This window comes from Megachile rotundata, chromosome 3, assembly GCF_050947335.1.
Source record: "Megachile rotundata isolate GNS110a chromosome 3, iyMegRotu1, whole genome shotgun sequence".
NCBI classification, from domain to species: domain Eukaryota; kingdom Metazoa; phylum Arthropoda; class Insecta; order Hymenoptera; family Megachilidae; genus Megachile; species Megachile rotundata.
Window position 1 is genome coordinate 13,715,863 of NC_134985.1, and position 15,302 is coordinate 13,731,164.

General features: G+C 34.7%; 4 protein-coding genes across 6 annotated transcripts; 1 reads left to right on the top strand and 3 right to left on the bottom strand.

The window, feature by feature from the left end:
- Positions 1–5: 5 nt before the first annotated feature.
- Positions 6–1,207, bottom strand: Prosbeta6 (proteasome beta6 subunit). Its single transcript, XM_003702008.3, has 4 exons — positions 1,004–1,207; positions 636–825; positions 326–562; positions 6–258 (listed from the first exon to the last, which is right to left on the bottom strand). Exons 1-4 carry the CDS (start codon positions 1,099–1,101, stop codon positions 73–75), a joined length of 711 nt encoding a protein of 236 aa, XP_003702056.1. The 5' UTR covers positions 1,102–1,207; the 3' UTR covers positions 6–72.
- A 263-nt stretch (positions 1,208–1,470) lies between these two features.
- On the top strand, positions 1,471–3,390 carry Gmd (GDP-mannose 4,6 dehydratase). The gene is made up of 7 exons (XM_003702009.3): positions 1,471–1,764; positions 1,950–2,192; positions 2,276–2,468; positions 2,536–2,768; positions 2,830–3,045; positions 3,134–3,202; positions 3,280–3,390. Exons 1-7 carry the CDS (start codon positions 1,705–1,707, stop codon positions 3,340–3,342), a joined length of 1,077 nt encoding a protein of 358 aa, XP_003702057.1. The 5' UTR covers positions 1,471–1,704; the 3' UTR covers positions 3,343–3,390.
- A 417-nt stretch (positions 3,391–3,807) lies between these two features.
- On the bottom strand, positions 3,808–4,790 carry LOC100877579 (forkhead box protein C2). Its single transcript, XM_003702123.3, has 2 exons — positions 4,209–4,790; positions 3,808–4,140 (listed from the first exon to the last, which is right to left on the bottom strand). The coding sequence occupies exons 1-2, from the start codon at positions 4,788–4,790 to the stop codon at positions 3,943–3,945; spliced, it is 780 nt and encodes a 259-aa protein (XP_003702171.2). The 3' UTR covers positions 3,808–3,942.
- A 709-nt stretch (positions 4,791–5,499) lies between these two features.
- LOC100877691 (retinoid-inducible serine carboxypeptidase) lies at positions 5,500–9,906 on the bottom strand. 3 transcript variants are annotated; one of them, XR_013037573.1, is made up of 11 exons: positions 9,711–9,906; positions 8,897–9,126; positions 8,426–8,656; positions 8,184–8,294; positions 7,867–8,101; positions 7,590–7,739; positions 7,438–7,515; positions 7,140–7,294; positions 6,964–7,027; positions 5,699–5,989; positions 5,500–5,620 (listed from the first exon to the last, which is right to left on the bottom strand). XR_013037573.1 is itself a non-coding variant. In XM_003702124.3 (9 exons), the coding sequence occupies exons 1-9, from the start codon at positions 9,904–9,906 to the stop codon at positions 6,971–6,973; spliced, it is 1,443 nt and encodes a 480-aa protein (XP_003702172.2). In that variant the 3' UTR covers positions 6,856–6,970. The 3 variants fall into 3 exon arrangements, 1 of the variants encoding a protein (XP_003702172.2); XR_013037572.1 differs by having other exon boundaries at positions 5,699–6,815; XM_003702124.3 differs by lacking the exons at positions 5,500–5,620; positions 5,699–5,989 and having other exon boundaries at positions 6,856–7,027.
- Positions 9,907–15,302: the final 5,396 nt, after the last annotated feature.

The following is a 15,302-nucleotide window of genomic DNA, read 5'->3' on the forward strand; positions in this document are numbered from 1 at the left end:
ATTAATTATACTAGTTAGTATTAACTTTATTTGTATAGAAATTTAACAATACATCATTTTCATTCCATTTCATTAATCTTTCCTTAATTCAAAACTTTCATCCTTTATACCATCTTTTGTTATAATTTTAATACTTATAGAATCACCTGTATAAATGTCTCTTTCTGCTGCTGAAATAAAAACATCTTTTATAACTGCAATGGCTTTTTCTTGCGTCAAGGGAACTGGTTCAACACCTTCTTGATTTTTATATCCAATCTGAAAATATTTAATAAGTTATAATGCAATTAATGAAATATAATTTTTAGATAATATGCTGTAATACCTGATTGTCAAGAAGAGGCTGTAGAAGTGCACCAGCAGAACCACCTGCTCTGTACTTTGCTGCTTCACAATGTCCAATTGGATCATAACTGTAAACGCATCCATGACCTTTGTCGTCTAATCCACCAATTATATTACTGATATAATAGGGGAAAAAACGTCTATAATACAGCATTGTTGACAACATTTGAGCTACTGCTGGTGTTGCCATTTCTTTCTGATGCTCATGTTCATACATCTATCATAGTAATAATATAATAATAATGTATAAAATTTTATGACATAGGAAAGATAATTTAAACTGTTTTTACCTGCATTCTAGCAGACAAAAATCTTGTTAAAGTCAAAGTGTCGCACCAACAACCAGAACATCCCAGAACAGTTTTGGATGATAAAGGAAACAATTTTTGCTGTTCACGTGTATAAATGGAAAAGCCTACACTAAGGCGAGTGTCTGCTGCTATTACACAAAAGTCATCTCCTGCAAGGGCTATGACGCTCCTATAATTACAACAAAAATATAAGATAGAACAATAGTTTAAAAAATTGTATATTTATCATTTAAACAAATTATTATATTGTCGGTTATATTGTACAAATTATTATATACAAATAAAACATATTTGTATACCTGCAACCATTATTGTTAAACTGAATTTAGGTTATATTTGAACCTTACCCTCCATTATCAGCATACGGGTTGAAACTTTGCATTTTTGCTGCTTGAGTTTCATAATCGGGCAAAGACCCACGAGAATTTTCAGTTAAAAAAGTCATTTTTCGTTATATTACTTGAAAAACTAAATTTTAATCTTCTACCGCCGTCAATGACACTACACTTTGCAATGAAAATGGCACCAATGCAAAATAGCGTTTCATACATGTACATATACACAGATAAGTCCCACACATATGATTGGACAATTTATACATGCTGCTTTATAAGAAATAAGAAATGTATCAGCAATAATAAATTTAAATCCCATGTAATAAATCAAGAAAATAATTAAAAATTTTGTATATTGATATTTAGAAAAGATATATAAAAATTCTTTTTCAATATACAATACATGATAAACAATCGTTAAATGATTGCAAAATGATCGATTTACAACTAATCAATTGAAAATTTAATTTAAACATTAAATACCATTATTATTCTTTCGCGTAAACAAAATCATTGGATTATACTGATTATCTTGCCGGTTTAGTTTTATAAATATATGTAGAGCGTAGTTTCATGTGGTGATATGATAAATGTGTAAACGTAACACGTCACATTTTATCAGTATATTTATATGGATAATATTTGCTTTAGTGGATAAAATTTGAAGAAGTTTTACAGCTCTTTTAGAGAAAAAAAACATTCTGTGATAATACATGGAAATGGCAACCGGTGATGAAAGACGAGTTGCATTAATTACGGGTATTACCGGACAAGTAAGATTGACATTTCATGCTTTGTTGATAGCTTTTAAGAAATTTTAATTTTGACGTGGACATACATTGATTTACATGACACGTGTCAAAATATCAATAGAATTATTTCAGTGGAATTAATATTATATTATGAAAGAGCTAATGTTTAATTTATTAAATATTTAGCATTGATGTTTTTTTTTTAGGATGGTTCCTATTTAGCAGAATTTTTATTGGAAAAAGGATATGATGTTCATGGAATAATTAGGCGAGCTAGTTCTTTTAATACTGCTCGAATTCAACATCTTTATGCAGATCCAAAATGTCATCGTCAGGGTAAAATGAAGTTACATTACGGTGATATGACAGATTCCAGTAGTTTAGTTAAAGTAATTAGCACTGTGCAACCGACAGAAATTTATAATCTAGCTGCTCAGAGTCATGTTATGGTACATGCTATTTTGTTTATTTATAAAATTTCAATTACAAAAAATTTTCTTATACCAATATTAACATTATTCTTTTATTGTAGGTCAGTTTTGAAGTCAGTGAATACACTGCTGAGGTTGATGCAGTAGGAACAGTTAGATTACTAGATGCTATACGTACTTGTGGTCTTGAGAAATCTGTAAAATTTTATCATGCATCAACATCTGAACTTTATGGCAGAGTAACACAGGTGCCTCAGAATGAAAAAACTCCATTTTATCCCCGTTCTCCATATGGTAATTGAGTTCATTTATCTTTGAAATAAGATTATATATTATACCAGTAAAATCTTTAACATTTTAGCTTGTGCAAAATTGTATAGTTTTTGGATCGTAGTGAATTATAGAGAAGCATATAATATGTTCGCATGTAATGGAATATTATTCAATCATGAGAGTCCTCGTAGAGGAGAGAATTTTGTTACAAGGAAAGTGACTAGGTCTATAGCAAAAATACAGTTAGGCTTACAAGATGTACTTGAGTTAGGAAACTTAGATGCTAAACGAGATTGGGGACATGCAAAGGACTATGTTGAAGTAAGAAATCTATGACATTTATTTGTGCTTCATAATATTATTAATTTTGTATATTTCCTAGGCAATGTGGTTGATGCTACAACAACCAGTTCCAGATGATTATGTTATAGCAACAGGAGAAACGCACAGTGTTAGGGAATTTGTAGAGGCAGCTTTTCGCTATGTGGGTCGTACAATTAAATGGGAGGGTGAAGGTGTAACTGAAACAGGGCAAGATGCAGAGACAGGACAAGTTTTGGTTAAAGTGAATCCTAAATATTTCCGTCCAACAGAAGTAGTAAGCATTAACGTTCTGAGTTAAAAATTATATTGTACTTTAATTATTTACGTGAATAATAAATATGTACTTCCTTTCATTTATATAGGATGTACTTTTGGGTGACGCTACTAAAGCAAAGGAAAAAATAGGTTGGAAACCTACAGTCACATTTGAGGTATGTATCACTTTTTTCCTTTTACACATGTATGTAATTACTTATTACTGGTTTTGTAATAAGTAATCCTATTTCAGGCTCTTGTAAAAGACATGATGGATTCTGATTTAGAATTAATGAGCAAAAATCCAGTTGCTTGAAATCATTTGTTACCTACCCATAATAAAACTCAGTGCATTTTCAAAATACATTCTATGTCTCTATGAGACAGTGATATATTTATTGTACTAACTAAACTTTCCAAGCAATAGAATTAAGAGAGGCAACTGATCTACAATATGTACATACAAATAGTGATACATAATGAACATTTATAGTAGATATATCGTTTAATTCCACTAAAAACCGGTTCATATAATAGCAAAGTTACTTTTAAGAGGACACGTAGAAGGAGAAATTAATTATAAGATCGAATGTTTTAGTCATTAATAAATGGCACAAGGTTGAAATAATTCTTGCATAAAAAATGTCTTCCTCGTACGTTATTTTGTACATACTATACTTTAGATTAAACGTTGAAGAGTATTATAATCTTTGTAAACAGTATCTCTATGTATAACTAAAAATATGACAAGATTTTTATAATAAAAAATGGTATCTCTTTTATTTATAAATAATTCTACCAACCTAGTTTTTACCTTCATAATTAATCGTTACATTTTAAAACCGCAATCATTCATTAATGCAAATAAATTATAAATTTTTACGAAGCAAACGCCAACAGTAAGATACACAATTATTTAAATGGGAGATTCATTCGTTGATTTTCGCAAAATATTCTCAATAGTGAACATCATCGATTTCATGCGTTGTCCCTGCGATTCGCTATATTTCGTTTTCATCTTCCGTGCATTTTCCTTACTGTCTTTAACTTCGATTATTTCAGGTCCATCGTTTCGTTCCTGATGCTTCAAATTGGTTAAAAGTTTCGACGAAACCTAGAATTACATTTCTCGTTAATACAAAGGAAAAGTATCGCTCTACTGACATCTCTAATTTCCATTACCGATACAATCGCCTGATCTTGATCCTGTTTATCGTTTCCAGGTCCTCGTTGCCTCCTCATTCTTCTTCTTCTGTAATTACCATGCTCGAACATCCCGCTGGCAGAAGGGTCCAAGGTCCAGTAACTACCTTTTCCAGCTTGGTCTTGCTCGTTATCATTACCAATAACCTTATCTCTCGGTATCTTCACAAAGCAATCGTTCAAGCTAAGATTATGCCTAATACTGTTCTGCCATCCTTGACGATTTTCCCTATAATAAGGAAATCTATCCATGATGAATCTATAGATACCCGACAGGGTGAGTCTCTGTTTGGGCGAAGAATTAATAGCCATGGCTATCAAAGCGATGTAAGAATACGGTGGTTTCTCGTAACGAGGCTGCGGTTTGTATCTAATCAGAGGAGAACCCCATGAAAGAGGTACATGCCTCGAATTCAGCGTGCTGGGTACCAAATTATAGTAACTCGGCAGTGGACACATCGTAGGGAAAACTTCCTCCGTGTTCCACAATTCGTAATTTCTCCACAGATCTCCGTACATCTTGGACACGTTACAGTTATGACCTTGGACGTTCGATTCCATCAGAACTCGATTAAAGTGCTGACACGTTTAGACCGATACTCTCAAATTAATATTGCAATTCTGATTTCAGGCGGTACTCTCTGGCGTATAACGGCAATTCACTGAACTTCAAGGACCAATGTAACTCTCTTCTGCTTCTGCTTTCTTCTGGTTCTTTAACTTCATCGTCGGCAATCCTCATATCTTCAAGTCATTGTTTAACAAACTACTTGCAAACACTGTTTTTAACTAATATAATTTGGCAGCTTTCGGTGGGAGTTTTACGCATTCTTGTACTCAAGAGGTTTCAGTAATTAAATTTGTAAGTTGATGCAATAAGATAGAAAAATTTCGCCCGAAACTGATTCGAACTAGTCCAGGTTCCGGTTAAGCGACGACTGACTACGATTTGCGGTCGGTTGGAGTAATTCTCTAACGAAGGGTGTTTAATTTGACACGAGGATCTAGAGGATGGTCCAGCTCCGCCCATCGTGGCTTCCGGAGAATTGCCGTTTGTGCGTTTCCACGCGAGGGAGGCGTGGGTTACCTATCCGGGACCATGGTACATGTTTTATTGCTGTTTACACATATGCTGTCTTAACACCCACGCCGGCAGTAAACGAGCCGATATGTAAACAAAGTTGCGGTAATTATACCGAAACTGTACCGCTTCTTGGAACCGCTCTTGTCTTCCTCTTCGAGATGCTTCCCTTGGGGATGGGGTGACTTTCACTTTGGACTCGACTCGGCATTAAATATTAAATATGATAGTGGGTGAAATCATTTGAAGATCGAATTAGACTTCAGAGAAGGAAGATGAAAGATATTCGATTACTATTTTAACAGGAACCCTGTAACCATTTTATTATATATGATTAATAATTTTACTCAAGAATTTGTAACGTCATAGTGCAGTTAAAACATCTTACCGATATGCAAATAGTATCGTATGCATAAGCAGCTTCATTTTTAACATTAATTTCAACTTTAAACCTCAGTTAATCGTACTCTATCATTATCGTTTATTAGTTCACCCAGTTGATTAACTTTTCAGCATATTTTTGAAGAGATATCCAAATAAGATTGTCTCCGCTGTTCACAATTTTAACCATGTTTTTAAAGCCGCTGCTTTTGAAGATGAAACGAGGGGAGAGATGAAGAGATCGAGGGAAGAAACGTTATTTGTTTGCACACCGCTGCCGTTCCGAGGCTGGTTCCATCTTGAAATATTAAGAAACAAATCACCGTGGATTTGACGGCGGAAGGAACCGACGGATTAGCTTTCGTTCAAACGAAAAGTACTTAGGCTGTGTTCGAACATCCTCGGAATGTTCTTCGAAAAACAGCCAAAATTGTCTTCGATGCGTTAATCCTGCGCCCCTGTTTTGCGTTCCTTAAATCATTCTGAAGGTGTAAGCAAAGAAAACATTCGCAGAGGTTGAAACAGATGGTAAAAATAATCTCCGTTCAAAAGAAAGTCACTCGCGTTTTAACTATACCTAACAGCTAACTTTAACGAACTGTTTTCTTATTTTATTAGTTTTACTAATTTACTGTTTCATTATTTTACCATCTTACTATTTTACTATTATTCTGTACCGTTATTTCTTCATTTTATCATTTTATTATTTTATTTTCCTATTAAAATAGGAAGATCTATTCGAAATGATCTCCCGGCGAAAAGGGGGATTCTTTCTGCTTTATTTAAGAAGCTGACCAACCGCAGAAGCCTTTCCTCTTCATCGGTTGAAAAGGCCTCATGAACACGAACGGACTTGTTTGCAGATCGTTTCGTTTTACTGCCTCGTACCCGGTCGAATCTAAACAATCGTTCCTTATTGACAAAATCGGCAGGCGTCTGCGGGTTGCTCGGTTTCAGATTGTTGCCTTTGCGACGTTTTACGAGTGTGGGAAAATCCACAGACTGCAGATCCGCGTTTCGCTGGGGCTCGGTCCTCCCCGTCTAAATCGCAAAAAATAAACTAACCCATCCTCGTGACCGGTGAATTTTCTTGGAAGTAACTGAGAACGCAATCGCAAGCGTCGCTGAAATTATTCATCGCCAAATTAGATATTAAACAACATCTTTGCAAGAATAATGTTTTTATTTATCTTATTAAAATCAAGATAATAAAATTTAATTATTGTAGTGATTATCCGGTTTATTTTTATATCATTTTTTTAACTTTCATACTTGAGTATCAATTAGCGAGAGCTTTTAACAACTGCGCCATTCCGTTGGGATTGTCCTTTGGTACCTGTATTATGAAATAATCATTGTGAACAAATTGGAATTTTGATGAATTCGCAATGGATAATATATTAAATATTGGAAGTCAAATAAATGTATAAAATAAGGTAATTGTTTACCATGTGTCCAGCTCTGTTCATCCAGTACATGGCGAAATTGCCATAAGACTTCACATATCCCTCCAAGACTCTATTAGCTACCACTGGAAGTCTTTCGGAATTTTTCCAGGCAGCGGCATTCTTCCACTTCAGTTTCTCAACCCACCGAAGAGTACCTGAATATTTATATCGATAGAAATTAGAGCTCCTTTAGTAGCAAAGTAAATGAGTACCTTGCTAGCGAGGTAAAAGCGCTTGATGATAAAGCGAAGTTATCTTTTGTTGCCAAGTCATCTTAATTTATAATAATAAAGAATACCTGGAGTGTCAACGATAAGATCCAAGTGACCGGTAAGCACCACCACTTTCAAGTCGGTTTGATTCAACAGCATCTCCACTGGTATTCAAATAAAATATTCAAAAATAATTTGAATGATTTACGATTCTTTGACTTTATAAATATAAAAATACCTTTATCGACAACGGGTTTCATGAAGTCCTCCTGCAATCTGGAGAACACGGTATTGGACTGTCCACCATGATGCACCGATAAACCAAGAGCTTTTTTCACTGGACCGTTCATTAACGCATCCAAATTAGCTTCGGCATAGACCGCCTTTTCTGTAATGTTTTAATAGTTGAATGATCTTCAAGTTGTCTTATCACGTAATTAATTTTAGAGTATTAACTGTTATAATAATAAAATTTGGAAATTTAGAAATGTCCCAAAATTTTCCTTGAAATATACCTCTGAGGAACCCTGAGTCCGACATAAGTTTGTCTGCAAGGGAGTACTGTCTATAGGAGGGCGATACTTTGGTTAAAATATTATAGAAGTCAATATTGTTGGTTGCTCTAGAAATTACAGCCTCTGTGTAACTCCACAAAGTTGTTGCCGTTTTCCATAAGCCTGAATCTACAGCCGCCTTCGTCTTCTGAGCAGAAGCGTCAACCTTTTTGAAACCTTCGCTGTCGATCATGCCCTGCAAAAATATTTTTCTTTGGTACAACATACAGTCCGTCATGTAAGAACACAATTAGGTATCTTGAGCGGTGAGTGTGTACCGTTGCCTGTAAGAAGGGTGCCCAAGTCATCACTGAGTCAATGGGAGAGATCCAAGCATCGCCCAAAACAACACCTCTTAAGTTACTCTTAATTTTTCCTTCACTTTGTGCCTGTGTTTCAAAGAAAATAACAATAAGTTATACTTCTGGATCTTTAGATTTCTACTTCTTTACATTTCTAGCTTTCTATGAATTTCTCAGAAAATTAAGTGCTGCATAATACTAATTGCCAGGAGTTTCACCTTGTACCACACGAGGGCGAATTCTGCGCCCATTTTTCCTCCATAAGACTCGGTGGTAATATACGTGGGCACATTCTGAAACTGAGGCAGCTTCTGCAGAAATCCTTTCATGCATGCCACGAGATCCTCCGCGATCTGCGCGTTTGTCGTCGCGTACGCTGAAGCTGAAGTGGTGTAGCTGAAGCCTGTTCCCACTGGATTGTCAATGAAGAGTACATTATAGTTTTTAACCTGCGAAAAAGAATTTAATCAGTATTATTTTTGAAGTATTTTTAGATTTGATAGCAACGAGAAACTCTGATTGAAATTGTGATATCAGATACAATCTCAGTTCAATCTGGGATTTATTTTATCAATGATGTCTAGATTAAAAACACCGTGATAAGGGAATGTAATTAAGAGATAAACAAAAATTGCGATTAATCGATTTATCAGAGTATTTAATTAGCACGCTGAGATTAGACGTCCTACCCAAGTGGAATTTCTTTCTTCCAGGTCGAAGTCGAGAGGTCCGATTTCTTCGAAATTCCCGTAAGAAGTGGACGATGCACCGGGTCCGCCTTGCAGCCAAATAATCAGTGGCCTTTCATAGTACGATGACACATTTGCACTGGTGTAATAAAGCCACCAGAACATGTTTGCATTCGCACGCACTTTCTCGTACCCCCATTCTTGCTCTCCTGGACCAAATCCTTTCTTCGCTGTGTTCAATCAAAAACATAAGATTACAACTTTGTTCAAAATAATAAATCATTGAATATAATTCAGTTGATTAATTAATAGCAAGCAATTTGTGAAGTAAATGATTATTCCGTAGCAAGTAAATATCTGAGAGAAATGAAATTCTTCAGTGAAGATTTTCGATAACTGAAAGTTAGCAAAATTGACAAAGCAAACATAAATTTCGCAGAATAACGGTTACTTCACTTCCTGCGTTTCTTGTTTACGGAATTTTACTAAATATCTTTCACGCGGATGAACTTCGCATTAAACGCTTTCATTTCTTAAACGTGTCATTCGTTATAACCGACATTCTAATTACTTTAAAAGTGATCTTCCGTTCTCCTTACATTCAATTATTTTATAATACAGAGATTAAATAAAATTTTTAAATCCTTAAATTCTTAAATTTATAAACTTCATAATACATTTTCAACTAATTTGTCAATGTCCCCAAATTTCCCAATCACCCCAGAAAAAATGCTAGTTACTGCCTCTACATTTTCGAAATAAAAATTATCATGTAATTTCTGTAATGACATCTCAGCGGTAAATGAATACTTACCCAGGGATCCGCAAGCGAAGCAAAGGGCTACTAGAAGCAATATCGGAAACTTCATGGTTGCTATTAGAACAACAGTCAGCCAGAGACTAAATATTAACAGTGTCTTTGTGGACAGGATAGTCTTATCTTTCATTAGCGAGCAATCGATTAGATATACGTGGAGACCGATTAATTCTTGCGTCCATACTTCCTTCATTTTTCGGTGTCTCAATCGATTGCAATCTAATTATTGTAATCAACAGTCCGACAGATTAAATTGATTCTTGTTAATTTGTTCCATTCGAAAGACTTCCTGAGATAATGAAACATTTCTCCCAACAAGTACCTGCAAACGTTGCTTCTTTTAGGACTTTGAAATATTTAAATCTCTTAAACAAAGATTTTTCAGTATTGTATATAAGATACTACACAATATTAATTTGACAAAAATTGTTCTAATAACAGTATGGTTGTTGATAATCCGTGTGGTAATTCATTGCATTTTCGTTGAGGTAATTTCATTGCAAAATTATACAAATAGTTTTATATTCTTTAGTTTTTCAGTTCTATGTGATCTTGACGAGTAGATCAGCGACGTCGTCTAACGGGAACGACGATAGATCATCCAGTATTTAGTTGGTCGAGTCGTTTATAATGATTAGCAAATCGGTTACAAGCGCATATATGTAAATCAGATGTTCGTGAAACCAAGACTCAAGGAGGAAGGTCAAACTCACGGGACATCCAAAAAAAACTCGAAGAACTCGTCCGTTTCTCAGTTTCGGTGACATTGATGTAATCGTGCCACTTCGAACTTGAACGGAACAGGAACTACGTTTCTGTGCCAACATCCTAGAATGTGGACACAGATGCGAGTCTATGCGATCAATGAATAATTCAGTGTTTTTTAAAATACTGTGGAATTTCGTCTCTCTGATAAAATTCTTGAAATAACTTTCAAATTACTGGTTGTTGAATTATAAGTTAAATTACAAGTCGGATTACAAGTTGAATTACGTATCGAATTATAAGACGCTGTACCATGTGTTGAACTAGTTGAACTAAGTACTATGCTACTATTAATGTCTTCTGTTATTTATATACATTTCGGTACTTCCGATGATGACCAACTTCCACTGGAATTATTCACGGCATATTATGTAAATGCAAGCGAGAAAAGTATTTGGGAATAATTGCGAAAGGTACGTTTTCACTTGATCATTATCTCCACAATCTTTCTCGCGACGTCGAAACTCTGTTGAAGTCGGCGAGCTACAAACATCGGGAAAGTGAACGAGACAAACCGAGCTCCAATTAACACGTTCATCTCTGCGTCAGTGAAATTTCTTTTCCTTTTTTCCTATCTGTGAAACGTTTCTTTGCTCCTTACAATTCAGTCTCCTATAAAAATTAAATTTCAATAATTATTATTTATCTTTTTATTTTCACTGTGATAAGATAATAATTTAATATTTGTTCAGCTGTTTAATGTCATCAGTTAATTCAATCATTATTGTACTAATAACGTACCATATATTATACTACAAAAGATAAAGTCGAATTAAATAAATAATAAATTTTGTTAAAATTAAACAGAAGTTTTTTACCGTCTTTGTGCATAAAAAGAGAAATCGCATCTGAGCGATCCCCAGAAAGAAGTCCATGTAATTACAGGCTTTTCATCAAATTTCGTAAAGTTTCCCGATAATGTTCTTGATGACTGCAACGGGGAAAATTGCAGTGAATACTTCATACACGTTCGACCTCATCGTTCAATTAAAATAAGTTTATATTTACCTGACTTCCGCTAGAAAACGGGGATTAGATGTAGGCATTACAATGTAGTCGATGCGTGTAACAGGTTATGCAATTGATTGCGTTACCAAGTCGAAGAAATGAGGCATAGTATCATAATAAAAATTCTAGTCACGAACATCTTTTATCATGTGGTTTGAGCTATGATCTTCCTTCCTATTGCAATATGAAGCAAGCATGAATGATTCTTTCAAAATATCTTCCTTGTTCTTCAGCTGCTTATATCGGTAGTTACTTGACAAATGTATGTTTAATTGACTGGAAAGATATCCTCGCATATGTAACAGTGATAAGACATGTAAACGTCCTCGTTAATAATAAATGAACTTCTAAGTTGATGTTTTAACTTGTCATACATATACTGATTATATAAGATTGATTAACTAGTATACATTAAGTCAATCCCCTTTTAAAAGTTTGAAATAGATTAAGAAACTTACAGTCGTGTATTTTCGTATAACTATGAAAAGAATGTTTCTCATTAATAGTACATCTTCAGTTACAAAAAATGAGAAAATCTAATTAAGGTTTGAGATTAAACGATTGAGATGTCGGCTAAGTGTCGAGAAGTTCAAGTAGATTGATAAAATTGTTCAGTAATTTTCTCTTAAACGAGGGTGATCATAACGATCGAAGTTAAGGGTAATTGACACCATAGTTATTAGTTCGAATAAATTGATACTTAATAACAGAGAAATGCTCTTCATCGAGCACTAAACGGGTGTACGTACGTTGAAAGTGAAAAATAGTTACAACGGAGAAAGTGACAGCGTCATTGCTTGAGTATTCGTTGTTGAAGCGCGATAATAAAAACATTTCTCAATGTTTACCGCTCAAATACGAAAGTAAACCATAGAAATTTGAACATCCAAATATTAAGTATGGTGGTAAGGTCAGATTCGTTAAACATAAATCTACATTTTTCTATTCAAAACCCGGTACTAGCCTCTAACTAATTATTTGACAAAACGACCACCATAATAAGCAAATATAAAGAATTGCTGCTTACACATTAAAGTTCAATATAAAATTTTGTGTCATTGCTAAGGTAGAATCAAATTCAGTTTTGAATTTAAAATAAAAGAAACTGGATCTAAGTTGATTTGTCAATTGCTTGTTCGTATGCTTTCGCTGTTGGTGTTTTCTAAGACAATATCAGTCAATCATTTGACCCGACGAAACACGCTTCCATGCATTAGTAATTGTAGATTATGTGATTCCTGAAATTGTTATGCACGAGGTGCGTAAACGTTTGATGCTTTGTCACGTACTTTCTACGGGGTTTCTATCTCCATAATTGCTGAAATAAAAAAAGTACAGCATATGAAGAAATGTAAATTTATAATATTCTAACATATCAATGGTATTTAAGAAAATACTATTCTTATCTATAATACGTGACTGACATAATTCGTGTTTGAATTAGGCGGCAAATTCCGCAGATAACATGTATCTTATACAAATTATGCATTCATTCTTTAGCCAAGTAATATCAGATTAAAAATGGACAGTTAATTTGCAGCATTCTTCGACAACACAAAAACCTATCCTCAGGGTGAATAAAATTTTACGTATGTTACACAAGACGGTTGTGACTATATTTCTAAATTGAAGGTAATTATCATTATATAAGACACTTGGAGTCTATTCAAGAAGCAAACAATTTCATCCGAATTCCATGTCAGCGTCGAGCAAAAAAATCGTCCTCTTACGTAAGAGAAATCTGTAATTGCTATACCGTGAAAGTTCAACCGAAGATGTAAAAATAAAGGTCGGGTAAAATGGGACACGTGCTCTGCCTCACGCTCATAGGGACTTTCGAATTTTGTAAATATAAATTATATCAAGTGTAATGGCATTCTAACGAAAAGTTAGCGTTTGCCCTGGGTCCCATAAACCCTAGCGACTGCTCTGCGAGTGGCCTTTAATCTGTAATGACGCAGCTTCTAACGGTGTAAGGTGGAAGCAGGCGAGATAACGCAGGTTCATTGACAAGACCAATTACATATCGACGTCGGTATGCAATTAGGAAGATCGATGAAATCATGAACGTTTCGTTTGGATGAATTCAAGTAATAAAGATAATAGAAATAATAGCCGACAGGATGCAACGATCGAGATAACGAGAGACAAGCGATAATGAGGGACGAAGCGATCAAAGAGCGCGAGGAACAACTGTGTGGCTATTCGAACAAGGTTCGTTAACGTCGACTCCTTCAGAATCGAATTAAGGGTAAGAGCGGGGGTGAGAATAAATTTAATCGCAATTCTAACTTGTGTGAATCCTGTCCACTTAACAAAATGCAACTCATACACGAATTTTTCATTACGCACTTTCGAATAGTATTTCACCTTCTTATTTTACGCAATGCCGGTAAAACAACTCTGCCTCTTCTTTTTTGTTCTTCTCAGTATCAAATATTTGTCTTTTCTCTTCCATTTTACAAATGAATTTGAAAACTGCTGATCTCCGACATCCTCTTGCTAATCTATAATTAATGAATTAATTAAGAAAAGACAGTAAAATTAATACATAGAAAAATACTTGACACTATTCTTTTAATTTAAAAAATTTCGTGAAGCAACTTCAAAAGAATTTCAATGTTAGGTACCTGTAGCTAAATAGTTTAGGAAAAAAACTGACTGTAAATGTTGTAATTTCAATCGAATCTACTTGCTGCTCACGTGGCGGTTCGTGTATTCGAACAAATCTAAAATCACAGTACGCGCTTATTGTACATCCTTGTTGTATCGTTGTTGCGTACAAACAGTGTCAACGAGTTTCTAACACGTTTTTGTGCGCTGGGTTCCAGAACATTTGCAATAATTATATAACAACGCGAACTTCCTAGGAAAGTTCGTGAATTCGTAATGACTAACATTATGTCTGCAAAGAAAATTTCATTACTTCATTATCGACGTTTCTTCTGAATACGAAGAGATATTGCTTCACGCGTGTGTCATAGATGACATGGATTTGTACCACACTCGATTAATGTTAGTGTTGGTTTTAATATTATTATTAGAAAAATTAACCGAGTGCGATACAAATTCACGTTATTAACCTATCAAAGGCTGTACCTCAGAAATCAGCTTAAATATATTCATAAGGAAATAAAATTAGTAAAACGGATATATCAGCAGTAGGATTTAATTTCTGAAAACACGAAACAGCATCACTCGTGTATTTTCGGCGAATTTTAATGACCGGCGTTAGTTTATCTTCGCAGACGAATGGCGTGAAACAGATTGGAATCGTATATTTCCACAGACACGCCTCCAAAGAAACAAAACCTGCGACTAGTTTATCCTGATCCTATTGCTTTATGCACGATAAAAAGTGACAGAAATATTTACTCAGTCTTCGCTGAACCTGTAATAAACATCATCAAATCACTTGTAGTATTCACCGTTAAACATCATTCCAATTATTTTAGTAGGCAATAAAATACCTCCGACTAACGATTACCTTATTGACGAACATCTGTTTAGAGATCATCGAAGCGTAATAATATTTCCCGGCTCGGAAGTGACAAACCGGAAGAAGTGTCGTAAATATTGTCTCCACCTGCTGATGATCATTTAATAATCTAGTTAGAATTGTTGGCACCTGCGATTATGTCTGGGTTTATCACAACAGAAATCGTGAAACAAAGTTTAACTTCATGTGACTACCATGCCGGAAGACTCTTTGGACTTTCATATAAGCGAGACTCATTACGAGGTACAGAGATATTACTTTCATTCGCCTACATATTTTTTCTTTGATGCTTCCTATCCATTCTGCAAATTAATCCG